We start from the raw sequence: 24,160 nt of genomic DNA, 5'->3' as shown, positions 1-24,160 counted from the left end.
CAAACTATAACCGGTTATAGTGGGCTACAGCGGCAGCTAAGAGCTAAGTTGTAAAAAAAACTTAGCTACATCTCTCTGTTTTATCTCTCTCAAACAGGTATAGCCGGAGATAGGGGAAGCTATAGCTGGAGATTTAAACCTTGGTCAGTATCGACCTTGGTCGCTTAACCGATGCGAACTAAGAACATGGAAACCTAGCGTTCCTTCTTCGTGGAAATGCACCTGCATGCACCTGAGGAAAGCTCTTGCTTTTTTCTTTTCTGAAACATGCTCATTCGGTCGGATTCGAGTTATGACTTAGCATGTATGCTTGTATTTCCTGGGTTTAACTTCAAGAGCAAACTGCATTATTGTTTTGATAATGCTAGATGACGTGCCGTCCGCGCTGTGTTTCAAAGAAGAAAACAACGGTTACCCTTGGTAAAACAGTATAGTGGTAACAAGCAACTGGATTCTGGCGCAGCTGGGCATGGAAATCTACTCCCCAAAAATTCAGTAAAATACAGCGCGGCCGAGCCAATCGAAGGTGAGATTCTTGTCCGCACGCACGTGTCCCGGCTCCAGGATTCCACGCCGTGCGCCGACCTCCTTATCATCTCCGGCCGCCGCCCAGCCCAGCGCCCAAAATCTTGTTCCTCTTCCTCCGGTCTCCTCTCCTCGTCACTGTTGCTGCTAATCGCTCTCTGACACTCTTGCCTGCTGATATATATTTAAGCCCGGCGGCGGCAGAGGGAGGTGCCGCCTCTCTCCCCTGATCCTCCCTCGCGCCGCGCCCTCGAGATCCCACACCGCATGCCACGTCGGCAGCCTCGGCCGTACGGCACCAGGGAAATATTTCTTGAGATGGATGCGTGAGCGGTTGGTTGGGAGCTGCGATGAATGCGGGAGGTCGGTGAGGCGCTTGGGGGAGTGAGGGCACGGCTGCTTGCTCGTGTGTGATTTGGAGGAGGAGGAGGTGTAGGGTAGCGGAGGATGATGGGAGCTCTGCAGGTGCAGAGCAATGGCGGCGACGGTGGTGGTGAGGGGCTCTTCGCTGATGACCCGGGGTACGTGGAGGTTGATCCCACGGGGAGGTATGGCAGGGTAAGGTCCACCGATGCTCTTCTTCTTCCTCACCGTCGTCGTCGTCTTCTCAAGTCTCATCGTCACCTCCACCGTCCTCCTCCTCGATCAGCTTGTTCACCGTCTTCGCCTTGCTCTCGTGCTAATCTTCTCCCCCTCCTCTGTTTCAACCCCAGCAGTACAGTGAGATTCTCGGCAAGGGATCCTCCAAGACTGTGTAAGATCATTACAACCCCCTTTTTTTGATGCAAAATCAAGTTTCCTTTTCATTTTTAGCATGAACCTGGGATCGATTGGTCCCTTCTCATTTTTCATTTTTTGTGCTCGTGCGCTAATGGATGGCGGCCATGGATCGTCGAGCAGGTACCGGGCCTTTGACGAGCACCGGGGCATGGAGGTGGCGTGGAACCGGGTGCAGGTGCACGACTTCCTGCGGAGCCCCGGCGAGCTGGAGCGCCTCTACGGCGAGATCCACCTGCTCCGGTCGCTCCGCCACCGCGCCGTCATGCGCCTCCACGCGTCCTGGGTCGACGCCCCGCGCCGCGCCGTCAACTTCGTCACCGAGCTCTTCACCTCCGGCACGCTCCGCCAGTACCGGCAGCGGCACCGCCGGGTGAGCCCCGCCGCCGTCAGGCACTGGTGCCGCCAGGTCCTCGACGGCCTCGCCTACCTCCACGCCCGCGGCATCATCCACCGGGACCTCAAGTGCGACAACATCTTCGTCAACGGCAGTCAGGGGCAGGTCAAGATCGGCGACCTCGGCCTCGCCGCCGTCCGCCGGCGCGCCTCCCCCTACGCCGCCCACTGCGTGGGCACCCCGGAGTTCATGGCGCCGGAGGTGTACGCGGAGGACTACGACGAGCTCGCCGACGTCTACTCCTTCGGCATGTGCGTCCTCGAGATGGTCACCCTCGAGTACCCCTACAGCGAGTGCGCGCACCCCGTGCAGATCTACAAGAAAGTCACCTCCGTACGATCGTCAACCCAATCCTTGCAGCTCATGCAGAATCTCTGAATTCCTTTTGGATTGACATTTCCGATTCTTTTACTTTTTTTTGATCGATCGAATCAGTCATAGTAACAGTTTTCTGCTGCATCCGATCAGGGGATAAAGCCGGCGGCTTTGTACAAGGTGACAGACCCCGCGGTGCGGCGGTTCATCGACAGGTGCTTGGCGCCGGCGTCGCGGCGGCCGACGGCGGTCGAGCTGCTCAACGACCCTTTCCTGCAGGTTGAAGACGACGGGTTTTGCATCGGAGAAGAAGGCGATTACAGCGCGATGTACGATTACCTCCACCAGCCTGCCTGCCTGGACCACCACCACCACACCGGCGGTAGCAACGGCTCCTCGGCGAGCAACGGGGTGTCCAACGGCGGCGGCGTCGACGACGACGGCGACAGGTGGGACTCCGAGGACGACGATGACGGGAGCATGCTCCATGGCATCGACCAGTTGTTCAACGAGAACGAGGACGAGCACGTTGCTGGCGTGGACATCACCATCAAGGGGAAGAGGATGGAGGACGGTAGCATCTTCCTCCGGCTACGCATCGCCGACAAAGATGGCACAGGTGATGACGCTTGACCATTGAAAGTTTGAAAAAAATTCGATCTTGTTTTCAACGAGAGAGAAAAAATTTCTTGCTCGTAAGATTATTAAACTTTCTTCTGTGAAAATTTTGTCACTCAGGGAGGGTCCGGAACATCTACTTCCCCTTCGACGCCGACGCGGACACGGCGCTGAGCGTGGCCACGGAGATGGTGGCGGAGCTGGACATCACGGACCACGAGGTGACCCACATCGCCGAGATGATCGACGGCGAGGTCGGCGCGCTGCTGCCGCACTGGACGCCCGGTCCTGGCATGGACGACGACAGCGCCGCCGACGATGCCCCGGACGCGTCGAGCGCTCCCTGCTGCAAGAACTGCCGGTACAGCGCTGCTTCCTCCGGCGGGTCGTCGCTCGACGACTACATGTCCGCGGCGGCGCGCCGCGGCTGCCGGTGCGCGGAGCTGCACGGCCGCTTCGAGGAGATCACGTTCCAGGCCGACGAGGAGCAGGTGCAGTTCCAGAGTTCAGGGTGCAGCTCCGATGATGGAGGTGGCCAGGCTGACGACAAGAAGCTCATGGACATCAATGGCGTGGCACAGGGCGACGCTACTGAATGTTCAGACTAGCCATGATTCGGTTCGTCACAGGAGCAAATCATGTTACCTGATCACTATGATCATGGCAAGATCGAGTCTTCCGTGTCGATTCAAAGAGCAATTTTCGCGTGTCGGTGTGGGATCAGAGCACCGATCTGCCTGCTGATGGGGAAGAATGCGCATCTCGGTGCCGCCACCATGATCAGGGAGCTCAGAGGGCTGGCCTTTGTGATGAAGCTGGTTGACAGCAACCTTGATCAATCAGCACTTCACAGAGCAAAGTTTCTTTGTCAGATCTGTATTGCTTACCGACACCTTGCAAGAACAAAAATCTGCACTGATGTGCCATTTGGACCGCGTAAATCTACAGTTTCTAGATTGGTTTCGTTTGGTTCTCCTGTCTCAAAGACCAGGCGGATCCGGTAGGCAAGAAACTGAGATGTGATCAGGGTAGTCTGAGCTGCATGTAAATAAACTTTTGAAGTTTTGGAAAGGTACCAAATCTGTGGAGAGGTATAGTTTGAAGTTTGAACAGACAGGTGCTTCACTAAACTGAAACTAGCCCTTTTCACTCTAAGCCAGCTTTCAAGAATTTAAAATAAACTAATGGATGACTAAAATAATCAGGACAGTTGCATACTTTAAAACATCTATCCATGATCCAATTCCGTGATCCCAAAAAGCAAGATGCGTGACACTCATGCTTAGCTGAGATGCAGAAAAGCAAGGCGCATTATTGTGCAGAAAAGTTTCCTGAGCTGACACATAAAAGATGGCAACTTGGTATCTACCTCTGTGTACTGAATTAGGCAGGAAAAGCTAGAGAAACAAAGGCCTTGTCCAAAGCTGCATCCCAGGACCAAACTGGGAGCTGAACTCTTCTTCCCTATACAGCCTAGTGGAATGGAACCTAGACATGATAGGGACATCCATGCCAAGAAAAAGATACCAAGTTATCAACCATGCAAATGCCAGCTATTGGGGGGGAGGAGGTAGATGCTTTTCTCACACCATTCCAATTGCTCAGTTGGAACCTCAATAATGCTCAAAAGGGATATACTATTGTTTCATCACTTGGACGGAAAGAAAAAGTTGGTCGTCTTCTAAATGAATATTCTGACATGTTTGGTTTTTGCTCAAATGTAGCATGCCGAAACTGGGGCCGCCTTTCGAACATTTTGTCATTGATACAAAAGTGATCGAATTCGAGCCAAAATTCAATTTCCTTTTGTAGGGCATACAACTCGTGGCACTCTTGGGTGTCAAACCAAACAGGACACTAGAACTTTTCCTATGCCCTTCACATCTTTTTTTTTCATGCAATGAACTGCCAATTTCTTCCAAACTCTGTCCTAGTTTCCTGGGGATATTAAATTTGCCAGAGTCTAAAGGATGATGGCATAGGTCCATGGCATCGGATCTGCAGGCCTGCCGTAATCTATATGGCTTCTAGAAGCTGGAGGAATGGGTCTCCATCCAGGGATTCTTTATGGTGATGAGTCTGAAAAATCCATGAAGGCACAAGATGCGTGCATTATCTGCAAAATAAAAGATGTGGTCGCTTTCCTACCATTTTAACCTATATATTTTATTCTTTACTATTATATTCATTCACATGCTCTACTCTTGTGAACCATGAAAATTCTGCAGTACCCATAAGATTAGGCTACATCAGAGGCCAATGATTCCTGAGTTCGTCAAAGATTTGAAAAGTGACACTGCTTGACTGCATATCAGTTAACAATGACTTGGTGACAGTTAGAAAGGTCCACTGTGCATGAACAATCAGGCAACCGAGGGCAACCTTGTGTTGTGTGTCAAAATGGTAGGTTAGCATAGTTTTCAGATAAGCATCAAGGCAACACCAGGCAGGTATGGTAGGGGTTGGGTGGCAGGGGATGAAAGGCATATGCATCCATGCCGTGCACGTTCAATAACTCAGCTATCTCATGGCCATGTGTGAACTGAAAGTCACTGTTTTGGCTTGCATCTTGGTGGCTTTACATTGCAAAATGCAGATGCTGGTCCCTAACTCAATCATGAGCATCACTTGGTGGTCTAGGCTTTGCTGCCGGTGCCCAATTATTTGTGGTAGGCTGGTGGATAAACTACTACAGGAAGGAACTACATGCTCTGGAGATTCTCATTTATCAGAAAAGGTTGCAAGGTTTTAATCAGTTGGTGCAGGATTATTTTTTTCATGACAAAATTGAGTATATTGTCAGTCTAGGCTGTGCTGCTCATGACTAAACTAACATAGATAATTGGGTACAGGCAGAAAAACCTAGACCAGTACAATATCTATAATTAAATTGGGTACAAAGGATGGTACTAGGAAGTGGCACACATCATGTTTATCATTTATTGGACATAATATATAGTATATATGACGAAAAATAAATGAAACATTAGTTAGATAACTATCTACATTAATTGCAAATCATGAGAATTTTAAAATCATAGTGAAACAAAAATTGGAGTTCCATACTAGAATGTAAGAGTATAATAGAATTCTGTACGACAAATAATTGGTTCAGTGCTACTTTTCTGAAAATTCCAAGTTCGTTCCAACACTCAAGAGTCAATAGTTGACAAATGTATGTTTGGTACCGTCATCTCAACAAGAATATAGCTCCTTCCGATATTAATACTTGAATATCAATAATTGGTTCATTTGCTTTAAAAACATTCGATATCTAATACCTTACTAAAACACTTTATTTTAAAAATTATACTTTTTTCTATAAATAATTTTTTGGAACAGCACACACCCATATTCTCGCAAGCATGAATGCACACTTACATGTATGAATATATGTATGAATGTACACACGCAACACTTTCCCTATGAGCACATCGAGAAACTGAGACTTAATAAGATCCTTTTTTATTAACATTACTGCTTTCAAAATTCAAGTATAGAAATTGGAATAGACACCTAGAACCATGGCAACATATATTAGCCTAATATTTCGAAAGCATTACCTGCATGCATGTTTCCTCTCGAAAACCGAGAATGCAACACCAAACCAAGCAATAATAGTAGCAATAATTTACAATTTCCTTTTCTTTGTCTTTCTTGAAACAGGACGACACTTCATCGATCAAATTATCATACAAGGAGGTGAGCATCTTGGGAGAATTTTGTCGCAAATTTAACAGGAGTCTCAAGGCAGATGGAGGTTAACAAACTTCCTCGTCATCTCAACTAGGGTGAACTTTTGCAAATTTTAACCACAATTAGGCTAGGTAGCTAGAAGGCGACCATCTCGCAAGTCAAAGATGACATCAACAGCCATGCATGTCAACGTACAAGATCTCAAATAAAAGCCGTGCCCATCTCTCGATACTACTGGACCAAGCTAGCTACATCCCTAGCTTTTGGTTCAAAAGATGTGGATTGGTGCTGCGCTTTTCTTCCACTCTTCCATCGTAGATAAGATCTGATTGGGACCCAAGCGCATGCAGTACTGCACGCCGGCGTTTGATAGATGCTACACGACAGAGATCATGAACCAATGGATCTATGCGGACAGCCATTCTCCAAAGGCACGAGCTCACACCAAAACGTGATCAGTTACTAATAATATTGTGTTAACTGGGTAGGAAACAACTTGATTAATATGGTGTTCGAAGAAGAAGAGTAAATATGAGTGGACAGGTTCCAGTACGAGGAATCTTGTTAACTGAGCTACGCTTAGTTCGCTAGGAATAAATATAAAATATTTTTGAATAATAAATAGGGATGCAAGGTGTGAGCGACGAAGGTCACTGTTGTTGGGAAAAGAAGGAGATTCCTCTCGGCTAGTGACGTTGCAGAGTCAGAAGCTTGTGCATAATTTTATTTTTTATTAACGCCAGATTTTGCTGGTCTAGATTTTTCTGCCGATGCCTAATTATTTGTGGTAGGCAGGTAGCTAAACAACTAAAGGAATGTTTGAGAACCCCATTTATCGCAGAAGTTGCAAGGTATTGGTGTTGGATTTTTCATCACGAAACCATATTGGAATTTATTTCACGAGAATGTTTGGCCACCATAATACTTTTGTCCGTCAACATGGTCACTAATATAGAGCGTTGATGCCATTGCTTTTATTTCATTTTTTTTTGGAACCATCAGTTCTTGATTCGACGTGGATGCTCACAATTTGCTAAATAAATTCTAGAAACTAATAACACTATTCACTAAACTCATGTAGTGACACTCAATCTCAAGATCTTTTGCCGCAGTCTTTTGGAGATGCTTGCCGGAGATTTGCGTTTATGTATTTTTTAAGGATGAGTGTGCGTGCGTGCACGTGAGCTTCTACGTTATACTATGATTTGCACGTTAGTCATGCCAAGATTTTACCGACTCATATGTGTCGCTACTTTAGAGTTGTGGTGTAGTGTAAGTGGATTTATTGTGAATATAACCTTTTTTTCACAATATGGTAATTTTATATAGTTTCAAATTTACGCATTCTAACTTTTTGAGGTCCCATGTAGTGGATTTAATCTCAGTGTTTTGGGCGCCCTTCTACCCTTCCCTCTTGTGTTTGCTAGTCTTGCAATCTTCGTGTTTGTCCTTGTCTCTGTGCAGATCAATGTCTAGTTTGTGTGTTTGTCGTCTTCGTTGGGATGTGCTTTGTTCAATTGTTCGTGTTGTCGGGTTTGTAGTGGCACGTTTTCAGAGGGTAAAAAGGTCAAGCTAAATAGAGCTTGGAGTAGGGTCACGACTGTTCAAGAGCTCAAAAGACAATGATATGTTTGCATAGTGACTCTATGCAAGGGTCAGCAGTTGATTTAGCTGAAAACCGCCATGTTTTCAAAAACATATGCCCAATAAGCATTTTAGTTTCCTATTATCCGTTTATGTCAAATATCAGTAAATAGTTATTTGACTTATTTATACTTTATATTCTTGGGATGCGTGAGTAAAGTGTGTGTGAGAGAGATCTTTTTAATGAAAATTTTTTAGTAAAGGTTGATGCAATTTAAAAAATATATATAAAAAAACTTTGGCAAATTGTAATAGTGCGTATGTACCTTGTGATCTCAACCCCTTGTTTCCTCCAAAGACAAGCGTATCTGTGGCTCTCTATGCGCAACTACTTTTTTTTTATTTCCTTTTGCGTTCCTCCTATTCTGCCATTTTAGTTTTCTTGTGCTCGTGTGGCTTTCTGTGACAAGTGTTTCACACAACAATGTCTCCATTCTCCAACCATTCTAGCAGAATACGATGATGCATGTTGCAAGGGACAAAACCTCATGACCTCATGATAAACTAACAAGCAAGTTAAACAGGCAACTATTGCTGGCACATCGCTATATAAAATTGGCACGTATCATGCACAGGGAGGTCGGGTTATGTTACACAAGCTTTCAAGCTACCCATGAGACAGCAGTTGAGATGGCAGTCGGCTTCTGGGAAAACAAAGCTCGGATAAATGGCTTCACTTGCCCAGATGAGTCAAGATCCTGCTGATAAGTGCCTCTTTCTTACCGGAAAGAGGGAGGCCATGTGCGGTCAGGTACGATTTCAACTCCATGACCGTCATGTCCTTCAGCTGCAAATGATAGCATAGAATTATTTTAGAATATGTAGGATTTTACATGAACGGTGCGCTTCAAAACCCAGCAGGTAGAGCAAAGAAAATAGTTTCTTGCTGTTATGTTAGCTTGGGATATACAAAGACTTGAGTTTAGGTACATCAGTAGTTGAATTTTGTTGAGAATGCCATTTCTTATTGGCATTTGCAGAAAACAGGTGGTTTCTAAATGCACTGGCATATCGCACTGAAAGTTTATATGTCGAATTCTATTTGCATATAGACTATTAGACTGTCATAATATAACCTTCCAATAAACTTTAGCTTGTGGGTATATATAATCTTGGTAAGACAACCTGAATACTTACCTTTCCATTATCTGCCAGTTCTGCCCAATCATAAGCTGCACTTTTCAGCGAGGCTGCATCAGTGATTGCCTTCCGTTTCTTCGAAGCATCACCACGGGAAGCTTTCGCAGCTGCTGCTTCAGCCTCCTCTTGATCATAATTTTCACCATAGACTGAAGCCTTAAATTCATCGATAGCTTTTACAACTCCTGGCCTGAGATAAGAATGGCAAACCAACATATTGAGCTTCAAGTTCAACTAAATCCCACACAAGGCACAAATAACAGAACATGTGACTATTGCATATTGCTTTTTTAGGGGGATACAGGTACATACTTAGCTTATTTGAGCATGAAGTACATAGTTTTCTATTTCATCTTTCTGTAACCTGTTTAGCATGCACAAATGTCCAATGAAAACAAGTACCTAGCTAAGCCTTCTTCATCAGGCAGGGTCTCATCCTTTATATCTGGCATCTCATCTTCGCCTAAAGCTAAGGCCTCCAAGATCCCATAGTGTCTTTGCAAAGCTGATTGACATCAGAGAGACATAAGTCGCATCAGAGAATTTAGGAAGTCATTGAATTTCGAATGATTGTGCAAGTTAATGAACAGGTTATAATAACATCTTGATGCTCCTTGACATGTTAGCCCAAAACGCTATTAGGCATGTAAACAGTAAACTAGAAGCCATGGAGCATTTATGTAAACAGTAAACTAGAATAAAATCTGTGCATAGCATTGCAAACAAATCTGTGCTTAGTAATACATTTCAAAAAATATTGGGAAAGTCCATAGTGTAGCCTAAACTAGAGGCAATCATTCCAGAAGCTGTGGGCTTATAATTGGAGAGCCTTTAGAGTCTTAAAGAAGTTAAGGATCAAATGCAGGGCTCTCTTGTGCTTCTTTTGGCACTCAGCTTTAATTGGATTAAGGTAGGGACAAATAAAGGAGTTGAAAAGACAGATTAAAAGTAGTATCGTCAATTGTGACTTCATATCTAGTTACCTGGGTTAGCAAATTGGCATACAGAGAAATTCTTCAGATCAATGCGTTTCAATAGATTTGATGCTTTCTTGATTTGTTCATCCGTTGCACGTGGTGCATCATCAGAAGTCACATGAACCTGCAAATCAAGGTAAGATACTTATCTTATGGTGGAAAGTAAAGTATAATAAAATGCCAGTCCTTACCTCTTCAGGATATCTGATATCATCGGAGTATGGAAGATAGATCATGTGCATGCCAGGCGGCTCAACTTGACCAGCAGAGGAAGTAACCTCTTCCTGTTTTTTTTTTTTACCCGAGTTCATTTTGGACAGCAGGTGTATATTAGCAAATCACATACAAACAAATTCATGTCAACTACTCACCTTAAAAAACTGGATTTTGAAAAATAATCTTTTGCAGAACCCCACTCATTTGGGACTGCAAAGATACATTCAGGTAACTAGTTGAATAAATATTGAATCAAGGTCATTTTGCCTGGTTACTACCCATCTTATAGACATACATGGTGGCACGCTCAAGCCAAGAAGCAATCAACTCAAATTGACAGAACTGATGAGCAAATTTTGTTAGTGCAATTGGCATGGTTTGCAGTGGTCAATTATTGATGTAACTGTTATCATGGTGAGCGAACTAATACTGTGTAGCAGCTACTGTTTTTGCAGTAAATGTAGACATGGAATGAAAGTGTCCCTCACTTGAGCAACAAGGGCCACAAGCTGTGGCCGAGTTGGATTCCCATAAAATGCAAGCGCAAACCTGAAATCATACACATATAATAAGATGTTAAACATGCTCGTGTAGACATGCAAAACCTGGAATTTATATTGGTTAAATAAGCAAATTTATTCTGTTAGAACACCTCAGCGAATTTGCTATTGGGCAAGAAGTGAAGTCTCCCCTGCCTCACCTTGCCGGCTTGCCCACAAAAAGGTTTACTCATCTTTAAGAGGGCATCCACTAGCAAGGATTTCCTTGCTTAGTAGGAAAGGTTAGGCTAAACAACGCAAGGCATGGAAACTAAACATGCTGAACTACTTTGTAGAACAGTAGGAATGGGGAAGACACCTCTCACCCAATGAGGGGAGGTGACCAATTATATATATAGCCAATAGGCTTGGTATACAAGGAATGTAATCAAGTATACAAGGCAAGCAATTACAGCTATATCTAATACCCGCCCGCAGTCTAAGCGGGAGGATCCCGGACGCAAAGACTGAACCTAAAGTCAGTGAACAATTGTACAAGTAGTCCTTTCGTCATGATGTCCGTGAACTGGTGGGAGGATGGCACATGGAGCACTCGGACCTGCCCCAAGGCAACCTTCTCACGGACGAAGTGGATGTCAATCTCGATGTGCTTCGTGCGGCGGTGATGGACAGGGTTGGCTGTCATGTAGACAGCACTGACGTTGTCGCAGTAGACGACTGTTGCCGAAGGAAGCGAGATGTGTAGCTCCTGGAGAAGCTAGCAGAGCCAGCAGCACTCGGCGACCACATGAGCTACCGCACGGTACTTAGCCTCAGCACTGGAGCGAGAGACCGTGGTCTGACGCTTCGAGGACCATGAGACGAGGTTGTCGCCAAGGAAGACGCAGAAACCGGAGGTGGATCGCCGGGAGTTGGGACAACCAGCCCAGTCCGCGTCAGAGTATGCGGTCAAAGACTGAACTGGTCCGACGCCGCTGTGGAGGCCGGAGGAAAGTGTGCCCTTCACGTAGCGCAAGATGCCCTTGATCAACGCAAGATGCGGCTCGTGAGGATCATGCATGAAGAGGCACACCTACTGCACGGAGTACACAAGGTCCGGCCAGGTGAGTGTGAGGTACCGCAGGGCACTAGCGAGGCTACGATCTCGGAGGGGTTGGCCACAACAGTACCATTAGAAGCCGACAGCTTGGCCCGAGTGTCAACTAGGGTCGTCGACAAGTGACACTCGGCCATGCCAGCACGCTGGAGATCCAGCGCGTAATGTCGCTGGGACAGGACTCCGTCGGAGGAGCGTGTGAAGGAGATGCCAAGGAAGTGGTGTAGGTCGCCCAAATTCCCTCATGGCGAACTCCGAGTGGAGGCGCGCGGTGATGTGCTGCAGAAGGGCCGTCGAGGAAGCAGTGAGGACGATGTCGTCGACGTAGAGAAGCAAGTAGGCGACACGATCACCGTCTTTGTAAACAAAGAGGGATGTGTAGGACGTCAAAGCCACGAAGCCGAGCTGACGAATGTACGTGGCGAATCGCTGGTACCAAGCGCATGGTGCCTACTTCAGACCGTACAGAGACCGCTGTAACAAGCAAACATGGTCAGGAGCAGCTGGGTCAACGAAGCCTAGCGGCTGTTGGCAGTAGACAATCTCCGTGAGGTGACCGTGGAGGAACGCGTTCTTGACGTCCAACTGGTGGATCGGCCAAGAACGAGAGATGGTGATGCTGAGGACAACTCAAATCGTTGCCGGTTTGATAGCCAGGCTAAAGGTCTCGTCATAGTCGATGCCATGCTGCTGGGAGAAGCCGCGGACGACCCAGTGTGCCTTGTGGCGGGCGAGGGAGCCATCGGAGTGGTACTTATGTTTGAAAATCCACTTGCCGGAGACGACTTTGGCACCGGGAGGACGCGGTACGAGCCGCTAGGCGTCGTTGTCGATCAACGCCTTGAACTCTTCGGCCATGGCCACCCGCCAGTTGGGATCTGCGAGGCCGCTGCGGTAGTTCGCCGAGATCGCCGAGATCGGCGTGGAGTGTGCGGCGATCAGGTTCATCGGCTGAACCCGGCGAAGCGTCCCTATCTGTGATCATGTCACAGGACGATGGGGTGGAGGCGGCAGTGGAGCTGGGGCCGGTGCTAGCGGTGGCGGTGGTGAAGCCGACGGTGGAGCAGCCGGCCGAGGACGGCGGCTGTACACCTGGTGGATGACCCGGCCTGACAGCACAGGTGCTGCCGGTGCAGCGCCGGGACGTGCGGTGCTTGCTGCTGTTGAGGGCGCGGGTCCAGCAGCATGCGCCGGAGGGGCTGCTGCTGCAGCGCCAGGGGCAGCAGGGTCTGTTGTGTGGGCCGGTCCATAGAGGATGATGGTCGGGTCGTCGAGGTCGTCGAAGGGTGGGGCGTGCGGTCGCTCAACGTCAACTGGTAACAGAGCTCCCACGGGGTGGGGTGCCGCTGCAGCAGGGTATGGCACCGGCGCGGCCTGACCTGTAAGAAGAAAGTCGAGGCTGGACGTAGAGGTAGTATCTGCGGAAGCAAAGGGAAAGCATGTCTCGTCAAAGACAACATGGCGAGATATGATGATTCGCCATGTGGACAGATCGAGACATCGATACCCCTTATGTGAGGAGGGATACCCGAGGAAGACACAAGCGCTAGAGCGAGGGGCGAGCTTATGTGGTGTCGTGGCAGATAGGTTCGGGTAACACAAACAACCGAAAATGCGAAGATGGGCGTAATCAGGAGCAGTGTTGTATAGGACGGTGTAGGGAACCTGGTGCTGAAGAGCGGAACATGGGCGCCTATTTAGAAGATATGTGGCTGTAGCTAAGGCTTCAGCCTAGTAAGTGGCGGGCATGTGCGCGTGGATCAGCAGAGTGCGAGAAATGTTGTCTAGAGTGCGGAGAGAGCGCTTGGCCTTGCCGTTCTGCGGAGACGTGTAAGGGCAAGAGAGACGTAAGTGAATGCCTCGAGATGCCAGAAAAGTCGTCAAGGTGCGATTAACGAACTTGGTGCCGTTATCTGCCTGGACCGCTCCAACAGGAAGGCCAAATTGTGTTTGGACATACGCACAAAAGTTGGTTATGTGTGAGTGAACTTGGGACTTGTGAACGAGAGGAAACGTCCAACAGAAGTGTGTGAAGTCATCTAAAATAATCAAATAATAGCGAAAACCAGAAATGCTCGCAACAGGGGACGTCCAAACATCGCAATGAATAATCTCAAAGGGGGTAGAAGTATGTGAAGTAGACTGCGAAAAAGGAAGCCGCACGTGTTTCCCTAGCTGACATGTTTCCCTAGCTGATAGGAATGGCATAGGGTATGGTCTACTTTATTACAAGAAATAGAGGAAAATTTCCGGAGCATGTCGATGGCGGTGGCGACAGGGAGACCGAGGCGATGATGCCATATGGTGGAGGAGACGGCGAGGTTGGCGTGGGTGGTGGGTGATGTGGCTGCAGCGGGGAAGGTGTAGAGGTCAACGACACTATTGCAGCGAAGCATCACGCGCTGAGTCGGGATATCCTTTACAGAAAACCGAGTGTGTCAAATTCTATGGAACAATTATTGTCACGAGTGAATTGCCTAACCGAAAGAAGGTTGTGCACTAGAGACGGGACAACAAGGACATTATTCAGAGTGAAATTAGACGCACTGGTGGGAAGTTGCGATGTGCCACGACATGAAACGGAAAGATTTTGACCATTTCCTACTGTGATCAAGGAATGGGAGGGAGGAAGGCGTGTGAGGAGTATACCATCCGAAGACGCCATGTGGGTCGATGCGTCGGAGTCCATTACCCAAGAGTTTGGGTTCTGGAGCCCGAGATGGTTGAGTGCAGCAACCAGCCCGGCCTGGTCCCACTGCGGGCCTGTTGGCGAGACTTGCAGGGGCGCAAAGGCCGTATGGGCCTGTGGACCGGCGCCGAGAAGGCCTGGCGCACCGGCCCGCCAAACCCCGCCGCCGTACTGCTGGGCTCCTGCGACGTACTGGGCTGCGTAGGGTGCAGCCCACGGGAAGCACACCCATGGGCTGACTGGGCGCACCTGGCCGGTGGCCTGCGGGGGAAGGGAGCCCTGCGGAGTGGATCTAGTACCGCCCCCTTTCCCTCCGCGTTCGCCGCCGCGCCTGTTGCCTCCTCTGCCCTGCTTCTTGCCGTTGCCGCCGCGCGGGGCAGATCCGCCCTGGGGGGTCCCACCCGAGCGACACCCGCCGGGATTGGTGCAGTCGGAGCCACCGGGGACCGCGACGAGGGCAGTCCCCGCGGCGACCTTGTCGTGGTTCACCAGGCGGAGCTCCTTCAGGACCAGCATGTTGCGGGCACGGGCGAAGGTGGGAAGACCGGCCGTCGAGTTGGCGACATCGTCAGCAGTGTTGACGAAGCACTCGTTGACGCCGCGAAGCAAGTTCAGCACCAGCTGGGACTCCTGGACGCCGTGGTCGACATTGCGGAGGGCATCGGCGACTTTCTTCATCTTCTGGCAGTAATCGAAGATGGAAGAGTCACCTTGAGTCATGGAATGGAATTCGTGGCCGAGGAATATGGCGTGTTGTTCCTTGTTGGCGCGGAAGATGCGCTCGATGGCGGCCCAGAGCTCACGGGCGGACTGATCGTCGCCCTCCATGGCGATGTCGAGAACAGAGTCGTCGACGGAGCCAAAGATCCACGTGCGGACGCAGCAGTCTGCCTAGTACCAAATAGGGTCGTCGGCGCGCCGTGGAAAGGAGCCGTCAATGTGCAGCTGGAGGCCGAATTTGCCGCACGTCGACTTGAAGGAGGCCCATTTGGTGAAGTTGGAGTTCGTGAGCTCCAGCGTAACCGGGACGTGCACCTTCACGGACACCATTGCGTACGGGTGGACGATGACGGCCGGCGCAAGGTCTGGTGGAAGAGCGCTGTCGGAGGGTTACTCCAGCCGGGTGGCTGAATGCACCCGCCTAATCCTAGTTTAGGATGAGTTTGGGGGAAGTCAAGTAATGCTTGATATAGAGGTGTATGAACACGAAAAGCACACAAGGGTTTAGAGTGGTTCAGGCCGCCGGAGCGTAAAACCTTACGTCCACTATGTGTTGTATTGCTTATGAGTTTGTGAAGACTTCTGGAAACTTGTGAGTTCGTGGAACTCGTCAAAAAAACTCCCTTCTAACGTGCACGCTCTCCCTTTTATAGGCTCAAGGGGAGTGTGTACACTGAGCGGGGTCCCGACAGGTGGGCCCGGCGACATATTAAATAACGTACACATCGGAGCCTTAAATGCCTCAGATCCTGAGATCTTCCTCATCAGCCTCCGTGCGTACCCTTCGTCTGGATATGGTCTTGTGCCGTCTTGTTGGCATAGGGTCTGCTGCCGCTGACTAGCGTAGAGGGGGTCGTGCTGTTGCCGTAGAGTCAGCTCTTGCTGACAGGTGAAGAGGCTACACTGCCATGCTGTAGCCTTTTCGCACTGTAGCAACACACGCCATGGCCTTCCTGTAGCAGGTCATAATGACTCCTTGCTCACGCGCGCGGCGCTGTGATGCGACCATACGCCCCTTGCCCACGCACGTTGCACGGCGATGGGACGCGCCGCGTCGGTAACTGGCGGGCTTACCATGGTGTCAGCCATACCTGCCCAACGTGTCGGTGGGCAGCCCATGCCCTGTCTTGGGCACGCGCACCCCAACCACCCACATTTAATGCAGTAGTTGGGCTGGCTTCCCGCAGAAGGCTGGAATCCACCGGACACGTGGCGGTGCTGGTTTAGCGGCCGCTTCGCCAGGGGCACGTGGTGGCACCGGACCTCCTCCCAGAGGGGTGGGAGGTCCAGGCCCCCTGGCTGGTCCAGGCGCTCAGGCCCCCTGGGGATCCGGCTTCTTCACGTGGGGGCCCAGGACCATCTCGCGGTGGTCCGGGCCCGTGGTAGCCGTTCCTGAGCACCTAGTCCTTGTGGGCACGTGGAGGCGCTGGACCTGCTAGTACGTGGGGGGAGGTCCGGAGACCGTGCCCCCAGTTGTCAGGCCCGGGCCGTACGCCCTGTCGCCTAGAGGCTTAGTGCGAGGTTACGGATAACCTCGCACCCCTCGGCCTGGACACACTAGCAGGAGGTACCCCTGTCTATATGTACCGACAAGCGCCATGGGGGCCGGTGTTGGTGGCGCCGAGGGTGTCAGCGCCGGCCACCGCAATGGTGCCATCACCGGTGGAGGGGAGGGTGCCGGACATGATCACAGCACGGCAGGAGTCGCCGTGATGGGATCAGGAAGGAGGCGCACGGCGATGGGATCGCCGCACAGAGGCTGTGGACGCGCCGCGAGGAAGTCGCGGGCGGTTTCAGAAGGAAAGAGAGCAGCGGAAAAGGAAGGCTAGAATCAATTGATCCCGGTCTCTTGATACCATGTAGAACAGTAGGAATGGGGAGGAGACCTCTCACCCAATGAGGGGGGGTGACCAATTATATATGTAGCCAATAGGCTTGGTATACAAGGAATGTAATCAAGTATACAAGGCAAGCAATTACAGCTATATCTAATACACTTATCTCCTGAGACTCAAGAGTTGAAGTGGCATGCTATTGAGTACCGACCATAGCTGGTGATCATATTTTACTGTGCATATATTACATAATTGCAAGCTATGGCTGAAGTATCACATGAGAGCTAAAAACAATTCACAATGCATTGTTATGACTCAAGGTAGCTTTAGCTACATTCATAACTGTTGATACTTTCTTGTGTTGTATTTTCTTTATATAGTGGTCACAAAAGGTTGAGGCAACAAGTAGGTGATGGCAACTAACCTTCCAAGGCGCAACATTGAGCTATGTAAAGCAACAAAAACGCGTGTGCTTCCAAATATATGCTGCATCAGAGCATATGGGGTAAGTCTGAGTATCTGACAAATGCATCCTAGAGTAAAATGTTAATACAATTAGAAGCTCTAAGCAAGAGTAAGGAAAAGAAAGCGAAATAAAAATCTATCATATAATAATCCTATGAAAAGATCACTAGGAAATGTTTAGTGCATTTAGAGAACTGGTTAAAGTCGAAAAACTTTGGTTGATATTGTACAATCAGGTCTTGTAGGCAGGTCTTGTCGATATTGTACATTCTTGTAATCGTTGTATATATTTCATACATTTACTAAATTAATCGACAGTCATTAGGGCCTCCACTACTGTTCTAAAAAAGAATATCGAGATATGACCACAGGTTTAATTTGGTTTAAACTAGTAACTTACATGATACAAAGTGCCAAATCATGGTTGAAGGAAGAATGCACCTAAAGCACTGTATCAAGTTGAGACTTCTTATCTAATCAAGATGCAAATAATGTCATCAAAAAATATTTGAAGTTTTAACTATTATATTATCTGCCTCAAGCTAGAGAAGATGACATGGAGCATGACAAAAGCATTCTCAGCGTTAAGGATATGGCTGCAGTACTGCCAGTTCAGACTATGACTAGATAATGGTGCAATTCCAGAAGCATAAAAGGTAGTACTACCTCATCACTGGGATAAATAAATGTTGATGGTCGCAAGTTATGATAATCCTTCAAGCAATCCAATGGCTTGAATCCTAAAAGGCGAAGATGATGACTTGAAACCCTTTTAACCTCAGAGAGTTCACGGACAGAAAATTTAACAACCATGCTGCATGAATAGGGTGGGTAAGTAATTAAGAACACAAACACACAACAATGGGACCCAAGACTGTGTTGCTTGGTATAATTGTATGCATAGCACAAATCCATGGTGTTATCTCAATGCACAGTTTCAATGTATAAGGGAAGGGGTCGAGTTCTGGAGATGATTTTCATTGCCATCCATGTCTGCATACTCTCCTTACTCAATAGACATCCCTTTCTCCCATCTCAAGGCTGGATCACATCCTAACTCCCAAGGCTTGTCTCAATAGTTCATAATGAAAGTTTCTGGAAGGAGTTTGAAATGAGAATTGGTTTGTACAAGCATGCAGCCATAAGGATCTCCCTTTACTTATGTTGAAAAGTAGTCAGCATGCTGATAATGCGGATCTCCCTTTTCAATTATGTTGAAAAGTATCCAGCATGCAGATAATGCAATTCAACAGGAAACATCACAAGAAAATCAAATAAATACACGAAAGTGGCAGTGTCCTTTGTGTACTTACTCATTGTACATCTGGAAACGCATCTGTGGATCCTGAAGTAGAGCCCCAGTATCATTGCATATGAAAGACCTTTCAGTCTGTATAAAGATTCTCATTATATGTTTAAGAATTGTAAAAGCAAGCATGAAGCGACTGCAGGTGTTGAAATTTCACCAAAGCTAAGGCAATAAAGAAAAACTGATCCTTTAATCATAGGCTCACCTTTAATGGAATGTTACTGAGTGAATCAAGCCATGTGATTGTCCCTAAAAAAACAATAACAAGCATATACTTAGATATACTCACAGCATTATGTAAAGCAGCACAGAATAGACCAAAGTCGGAGCATGCCTGGAGTAGTAGGACGGGTCAGCGCATATGTATTCACTTCTATACATACATCATTGGTAATTGCAAATGAAAGAGTTTTGACTCTGCGCTTTTTCATCATTCGTTTCCTCAGTTGATCAGTCATATCCTCCAACCTTCAAAGACAACAATAAAGAAATTATGCTGAAGTAAGAAATTATGTTCATTCAGAGGAAGTACAATCTTCCCAAACGATATTAGAGATCAACAGGCCAGTAGAATAACAAAGAATAAATACTTCAACATAATCTAAGTCAGGCAACAATCCAATAAAACTTTATTAATACATTTGTGTGCTCAAATACAGCTCATGAATGTTATTTGCCTTTGTACCATATGCTCTCAATTCTCAAAACACATCGAGAACTCAGCACAAAAGTGCCACCATGACAAACTTCTTTGTGGAGTCAAGCGAAAGTCTACAAATATACATGTATACTTTGCTTTTTGCTATGAAGGTGTGGTGCATAATGGTTTATTTTTTCTCTTTATTCTCCGTGTGTACACAGGAAAGGGTGTTGTAATTTAGAATTATGTCCATTCATTCAATGAATAGGCAAAGCTCTTGCGACCTGTTCAGAAAAAGAAAAGGACAAGTCCGCATGGAATAAAAGCTAGTCAAATGTGATTGTGTACAAAAAGCTGTCTCTATTCACAACTCAAGACTGAACATTTGTGTAAGGATATTATAAGAATAAAATGCAAACCATATATTTGTCACCTAAAATCCAAAAAAAAACAGATCAACAAGTAATATTTATGCTTCAAGAACAGTACTTTTCACCAGCAGATGGCAGATACTCCGTTATCTCATCTCCATCCAGACTAATCAAATCCTGGGAAAGTGGATATACTTAGCAATTAACACTTAGAGGAAAGAAATAAATGGGGACTTACTGCATAGAAACGGGACATGTTGAATTCCTCATCAGGCCGGCTCAGTGGAAGTAGCTCAATAGATAGGCCAAGATCTTGTGCATCCTGTAGGAAAGCAAGTACTGACATAGTAAATAGAGGATAAAAAAATGAAGATACAATTTCATTTTGAATATGTGAGTGCCATGTAGTATGAAACAGAATACATATCTGTGATATAGACATACCTTTGCACGTTGAATTGTTGTCCTAATCATATCAGTCTTCACTGCTCCTGTAATAGCACCAAAAGGATCATCTTCATTGGTGAATATGAGAATTCGTTTACTGACGGTCTTCACAGATCTGAAAATTTTCAAAAGAGGAACGTGGATTCGCTAAAGTCCAGACGGGTATCAAGAAGTGTGTTAAAAGTAACAGCACTCATGGCATGCTACATTCTTGATTACACAAATAACTACATCAACATTCAGCACGAACTGATGCAAACTAGAGTAGTTTGCGGGAAAGGTAGAGGTATAAAGCCTACAGAACATGCTAATAGCCCACAAGAATATTAATATGACACTGTGTGAAAGCCAAAGGAGGGCCATGAACATACCCTTTGCGCAACAGTGCCTGCGCAACCCAAAGAGCATTGTAAAGGGTGTTCTCCCGAGATCCAGCAGTTATTCCATATCGACTTCCAATGTTGCTCATGAAAGAATCTGCCATAAGTTGAAACATGCTTTAGAACCAGAAATAAAACAGAATTTTGCTGAGGTTTATTTTTAATACATCAACTATCTTATATAGTTCTTAATATCTTACGATATTATCGATCGAATCTGTTTGTGAGGCCAAAAAAAAAATTAACTAGAAAACCCAATGGTTATGATAATACGGTCAGGGCATACTGCTTTGTTACCACACTACATTTAATTTTTAAAAACACAAAACGAACCTGATGCGCCATGGAAGGAAACTACCTTCTCTGGTTGAGAAAGTGGGTGGAAACAATATTAGATATATAGTAAAAACAGGAAGTTCCAAGCGGAGCAAAACTTATTATGAGTTTATGACCCACATTCCCTAATATTTAGTCTATGAAAGAAGCTTAGCATACATTTCTCTCCAAATTTATGTCTGAGCAAGTAACAATTCATATAGTGGTGTCACCTTCAATGCAAGAAAAATCTTTAATCAGTTTTGCAGTGGGTCTATCAAGTGGATCTCTGTCTCCGACATTGTAAACATAAACACCTGCCAAATCCTGTAAATTCTTCTTCTCTTTCTGCAAGAGTTGTGAATGAACTGGATCAAGCCACTGGGAAGCATACTTTGCAGTATCAGTGCATTGGTTCTACTTTAATAATGCTCATGCAAAGTTGATAAATAGCATAAGGGTAATAAATAGGGAATGTTGCATATTTGTCAAGAAATGACTAATAATGTAATAATAATTGTGAATACTCATCAACTCATGCAAAGTTACATCAGTTTTACACCTTTAAGAAAACAACCAAAATGGAGCACTATATCTAACTTACAGAACCTATCATTCCCAAATCCCGACTCTGATCCTTTCGTTACATACTGAATGCAACTGCAAGTTAATTGTATCATTGTAGTCTTCAATTTCACTTCTTATTCAACAGGTTTAGTAAGTGCTCCATGCAATCAGAAGTGAGTACCAATGGTACTGTGATGCATGCAGTCTGGCTATTAATATTTAAATTGGATATCCAAAAACTATTGTGGATTTTTCTCAAAGTACAATATCATAATATCATATTTACTTCGTTCAAGTTACAATGGAAACTACTAGACAAATTAGTGTTCCGGACCTTTTTGGTTCTGTGTTGATGTCCAAAATATCACTTATTTGAGTAAAACTGGCAAAAAGCCACATAGAATTCTGACATAATGCACAAAGAAGAATTGAGTACTAACTACTAAGTTGAAACTGAAAGTTCTCCTTTTCACACAGATGTTTGTGAATTGCAATAAAATCATACAATTTAGATAGAAAAATACATTAGCTGAAAACAGAGCCATAGAAAACAATAAAACAAAGCTTTTGGAGTTGAGAAAGCACATACAGTGTTAAAGAAACATATTGCAACTTCATCATAGGATCTGCCAATGATTTGTGTCTTCAGAGACTGCGTAATGCAGTTAACTATGGTGTGGAAATGGGTCTCATCCTTTTCATCTGCCTGAAAGAAATCATAACAAAAGAATGCTACATTATGGAGTAAAACCATAAAAGAACGTCATGTTAAAACCTAACCACACAAATGTGCCGATTACTAAATATCAGAAAAGAAGCCAAATTCATACTTTTACAATAGCATTTTCCAAACCATGAGTCAAAGTAGCTTAATCCATGAGAAAGCTCTCTAAAAGATACCAACATTAGCTACCTACTCCCCACCTGTAGCCTTTCACTCCCAAAACAGATGTTGTTGTTTTTTTATAAGAAAAACAGATGTTGTTGACTAACAGATACAAACTTCTGGCAGGAATCAAGATACCCGAGCAAACAGACTCCAAACTGTGCCGCAATTGTTTGCCAAAAAAACATCTAGGCCTTAATTCCGAAACAGAAACAGACAGCAATAAAGGTGCATCCAGCTTGTCAAATTAGGTCGTGCCTCACCTGGTTGGTCGCAGGGGTGAACATTTTGGGCGAGGCGTCGACGAGGTAGACAACCATCTCCTTGTTTGCCTCCCTCTCCTGCTTCCCCCGAGCAAGCAATCCAGTATCCACAACCCGAACGGCGTCACAGGAGGCATATTAAGCCAAAAAAAAGTAAAAAAATGGGGATGAAAAAAAAACAGGGGTGAACCTGGACGTTGTCATCGTCCTCGTCGCTGTCGTCGCGGAAGATGCCCTCGGGATCCAGGTCCATGGCGCCGGATTCCGAGCGAGGGATGGGGCCTTGGGGAGCGGGGAGAGGGTTCTGGAAGATTCTAGAAACACGATGGGGTTTAGGGGAGGGACTGCGAGGAAGGGACGGGGGTGGCGAGACGGCGAGCGCAGTTCGGCTTCTCGGGGAAGGAGACGGAAGGAAGGCGAAAGCGAAGCGAGATGGGCCCACGGTGTGCGAGAGGCAACGGCACACCAATTTCATGGGCCCGTGGGCCATCCTGCGTGGCTGTGGGCTGTGGCGAGGCCCGTTGCTGACGAGACCACTGGGTTCTCCAGCTCTCCATGATGGATCAACCTTTTGCAGCATAGATATCTTCTTCCTCGTCCTCTCAAAAAGAAAAAAAAAAAAGGGGTCTCCTCTTCCTCCGGGCATGTGACGTATTCCAAAATCAAGGGTAAACACTCAGATAACTAAGAGCCCCGTACGAGTCGCTTTATCTTACATGAAAAGCAAGCTAATTTTTTTAATTATATAGTACAACTCAGTCACTCATAACGCATGAATACACATCCTTATAAATACACATACGTAAACCTACCTCTATAAGCATCTTTGAAGACTGAGCCGGTAAATTCTTGAGATTAACGAAATCACCGCATACGTCTCGATCGGTAGCTATTGGAACCTGAGACGCCCAGTAATCACCGAGTTACGGACCCTTTCGCGGAAGGCAAGCGAACTCAATCGTTAGATACGGAGATAGTGCATTTGGATGTGCACACGTTTGCGATGAGGCTATGCGGATCCGGCGCAGCAAAGGTTGCTTGGTAGAGAGTAGAGACGCAGAAATCACACGTGCTCCTGCTCACCGTACTTATAGTCGGTAAACAAAACGAAAAGGAAAAAGAAACTTTTTCCCATATATAAAAGCAGACTTATCATGAAAATTATTGTTTATAACGAATCGCTACTCAAATTTTCATCATTGTGGATACGTTGACGTCGAACCGACAGATACTTATAATTTTACTAATTCGTACAAAATACTCTGCTTTCATTTTTTTTCGGTAAGTCAGGGATGGAGCTCATTTTGAAGCGGAAAAAGGATGAAGGAGACGGTCTCCTCGCGGCTCGAACCGCTCGAGCCTGCCTTAACCG

General features: G+C 46.6%; 2 protein-coding genes across 4 annotated transcripts; one reads left to right on the top strand and one right to left on the bottom strand.

Moving 5' to 3' along the window:
• The first annotated feature begins 622 nt into the window (after positions 1-622).
• On the top strand, positions 623-3,762 carry LOC112881729 (probable serine/threonine-protein kinase WNK3). 3 transcript variants are annotated; one of them, XM_025946561.1, is made up of 5 exons: positions 623-1,083; positions 1,242-1,279; positions 1,426-2,032; positions 2,168-2,633; positions 2,753-3,762. In XM_025946561.1, the coding sequence occupies exons 1-5, from the start codon at positions 973-975 to the stop codon at positions 3,238-3,240; spliced, it is 1,710 nt and encodes a 569-aa protein (XP_025802346.1). In that variant the 5' UTR covers positions 623-972; the 3' UTR covers positions 3,241-3,762. The 3 variants fall into 3 exon arrangements, with proteins under 3 accessions (XP_025802346.1, XP_025802345.1, XP_025802347.1); XM_025946560.1 differs by having other exon boundaries at positions 1,239-1,279; XM_025946562.1 differs by having other exon boundaries at positions 1,175-1,279.
• A 4,622-nt stretch (positions 3,763-8,384) lies between these two features.
• LOC112882917 (ATP-dependent DNA helicase 2 subunit KU70) lies at positions 8,385-23,215 on the bottom strand. Its single transcript, XM_025948114.1, has 19 exons — positions 22,979-23,215; positions 22,789-22,866; positions 22,229-22,345; positions 21,306-21,420; positions 20,749-20,854; positions 20,375-20,492; positions 20,169-20,252; positions 20,049-20,107; positions 19,254-19,387; positions 19,125-19,168; positions 18,924-19,000; positions 18,277-18,424; positions 17,570-17,631; positions 10,794-10,854; positions 10,281-10,373; positions 10,096-10,213; positions 9,515-9,617; positions 9,110-9,302; positions 8,385-8,759 (listed from the first exon to the last, which is right to left on the bottom strand). Exons 1-19 carry the CDS (start codon positions 23,039-23,041, stop codon positions 8,646-8,648), a joined length of 1,887 nt encoding a protein of 628 aa, XP_025803899.1. The 5' UTR covers positions 23,042-23,215; the 3' UTR covers positions 8,385-8,645.
• Between the last annotated feature and the right edge of the window lie 945 nt (positions 23,216-24,160).

This window comes from Panicum hallii, chromosome 2 (genome assembly GCF_002211085.1).
Source record: "Panicum hallii strain FIL2 chromosome 2, PHallii_v3.1, whole genome shotgun sequence".
NCBI classification, from domain to species: Eukaryota; Viridiplantae; Streptophyta; class Magnoliopsida; order Poales; family Poaceae; genus Panicum; species Panicum hallii.
The sequence above is the reverse complement of the archived record's forward strand: the minus strand, read 5'-3'. Positions and strand labels throughout refer to the sequence as shown.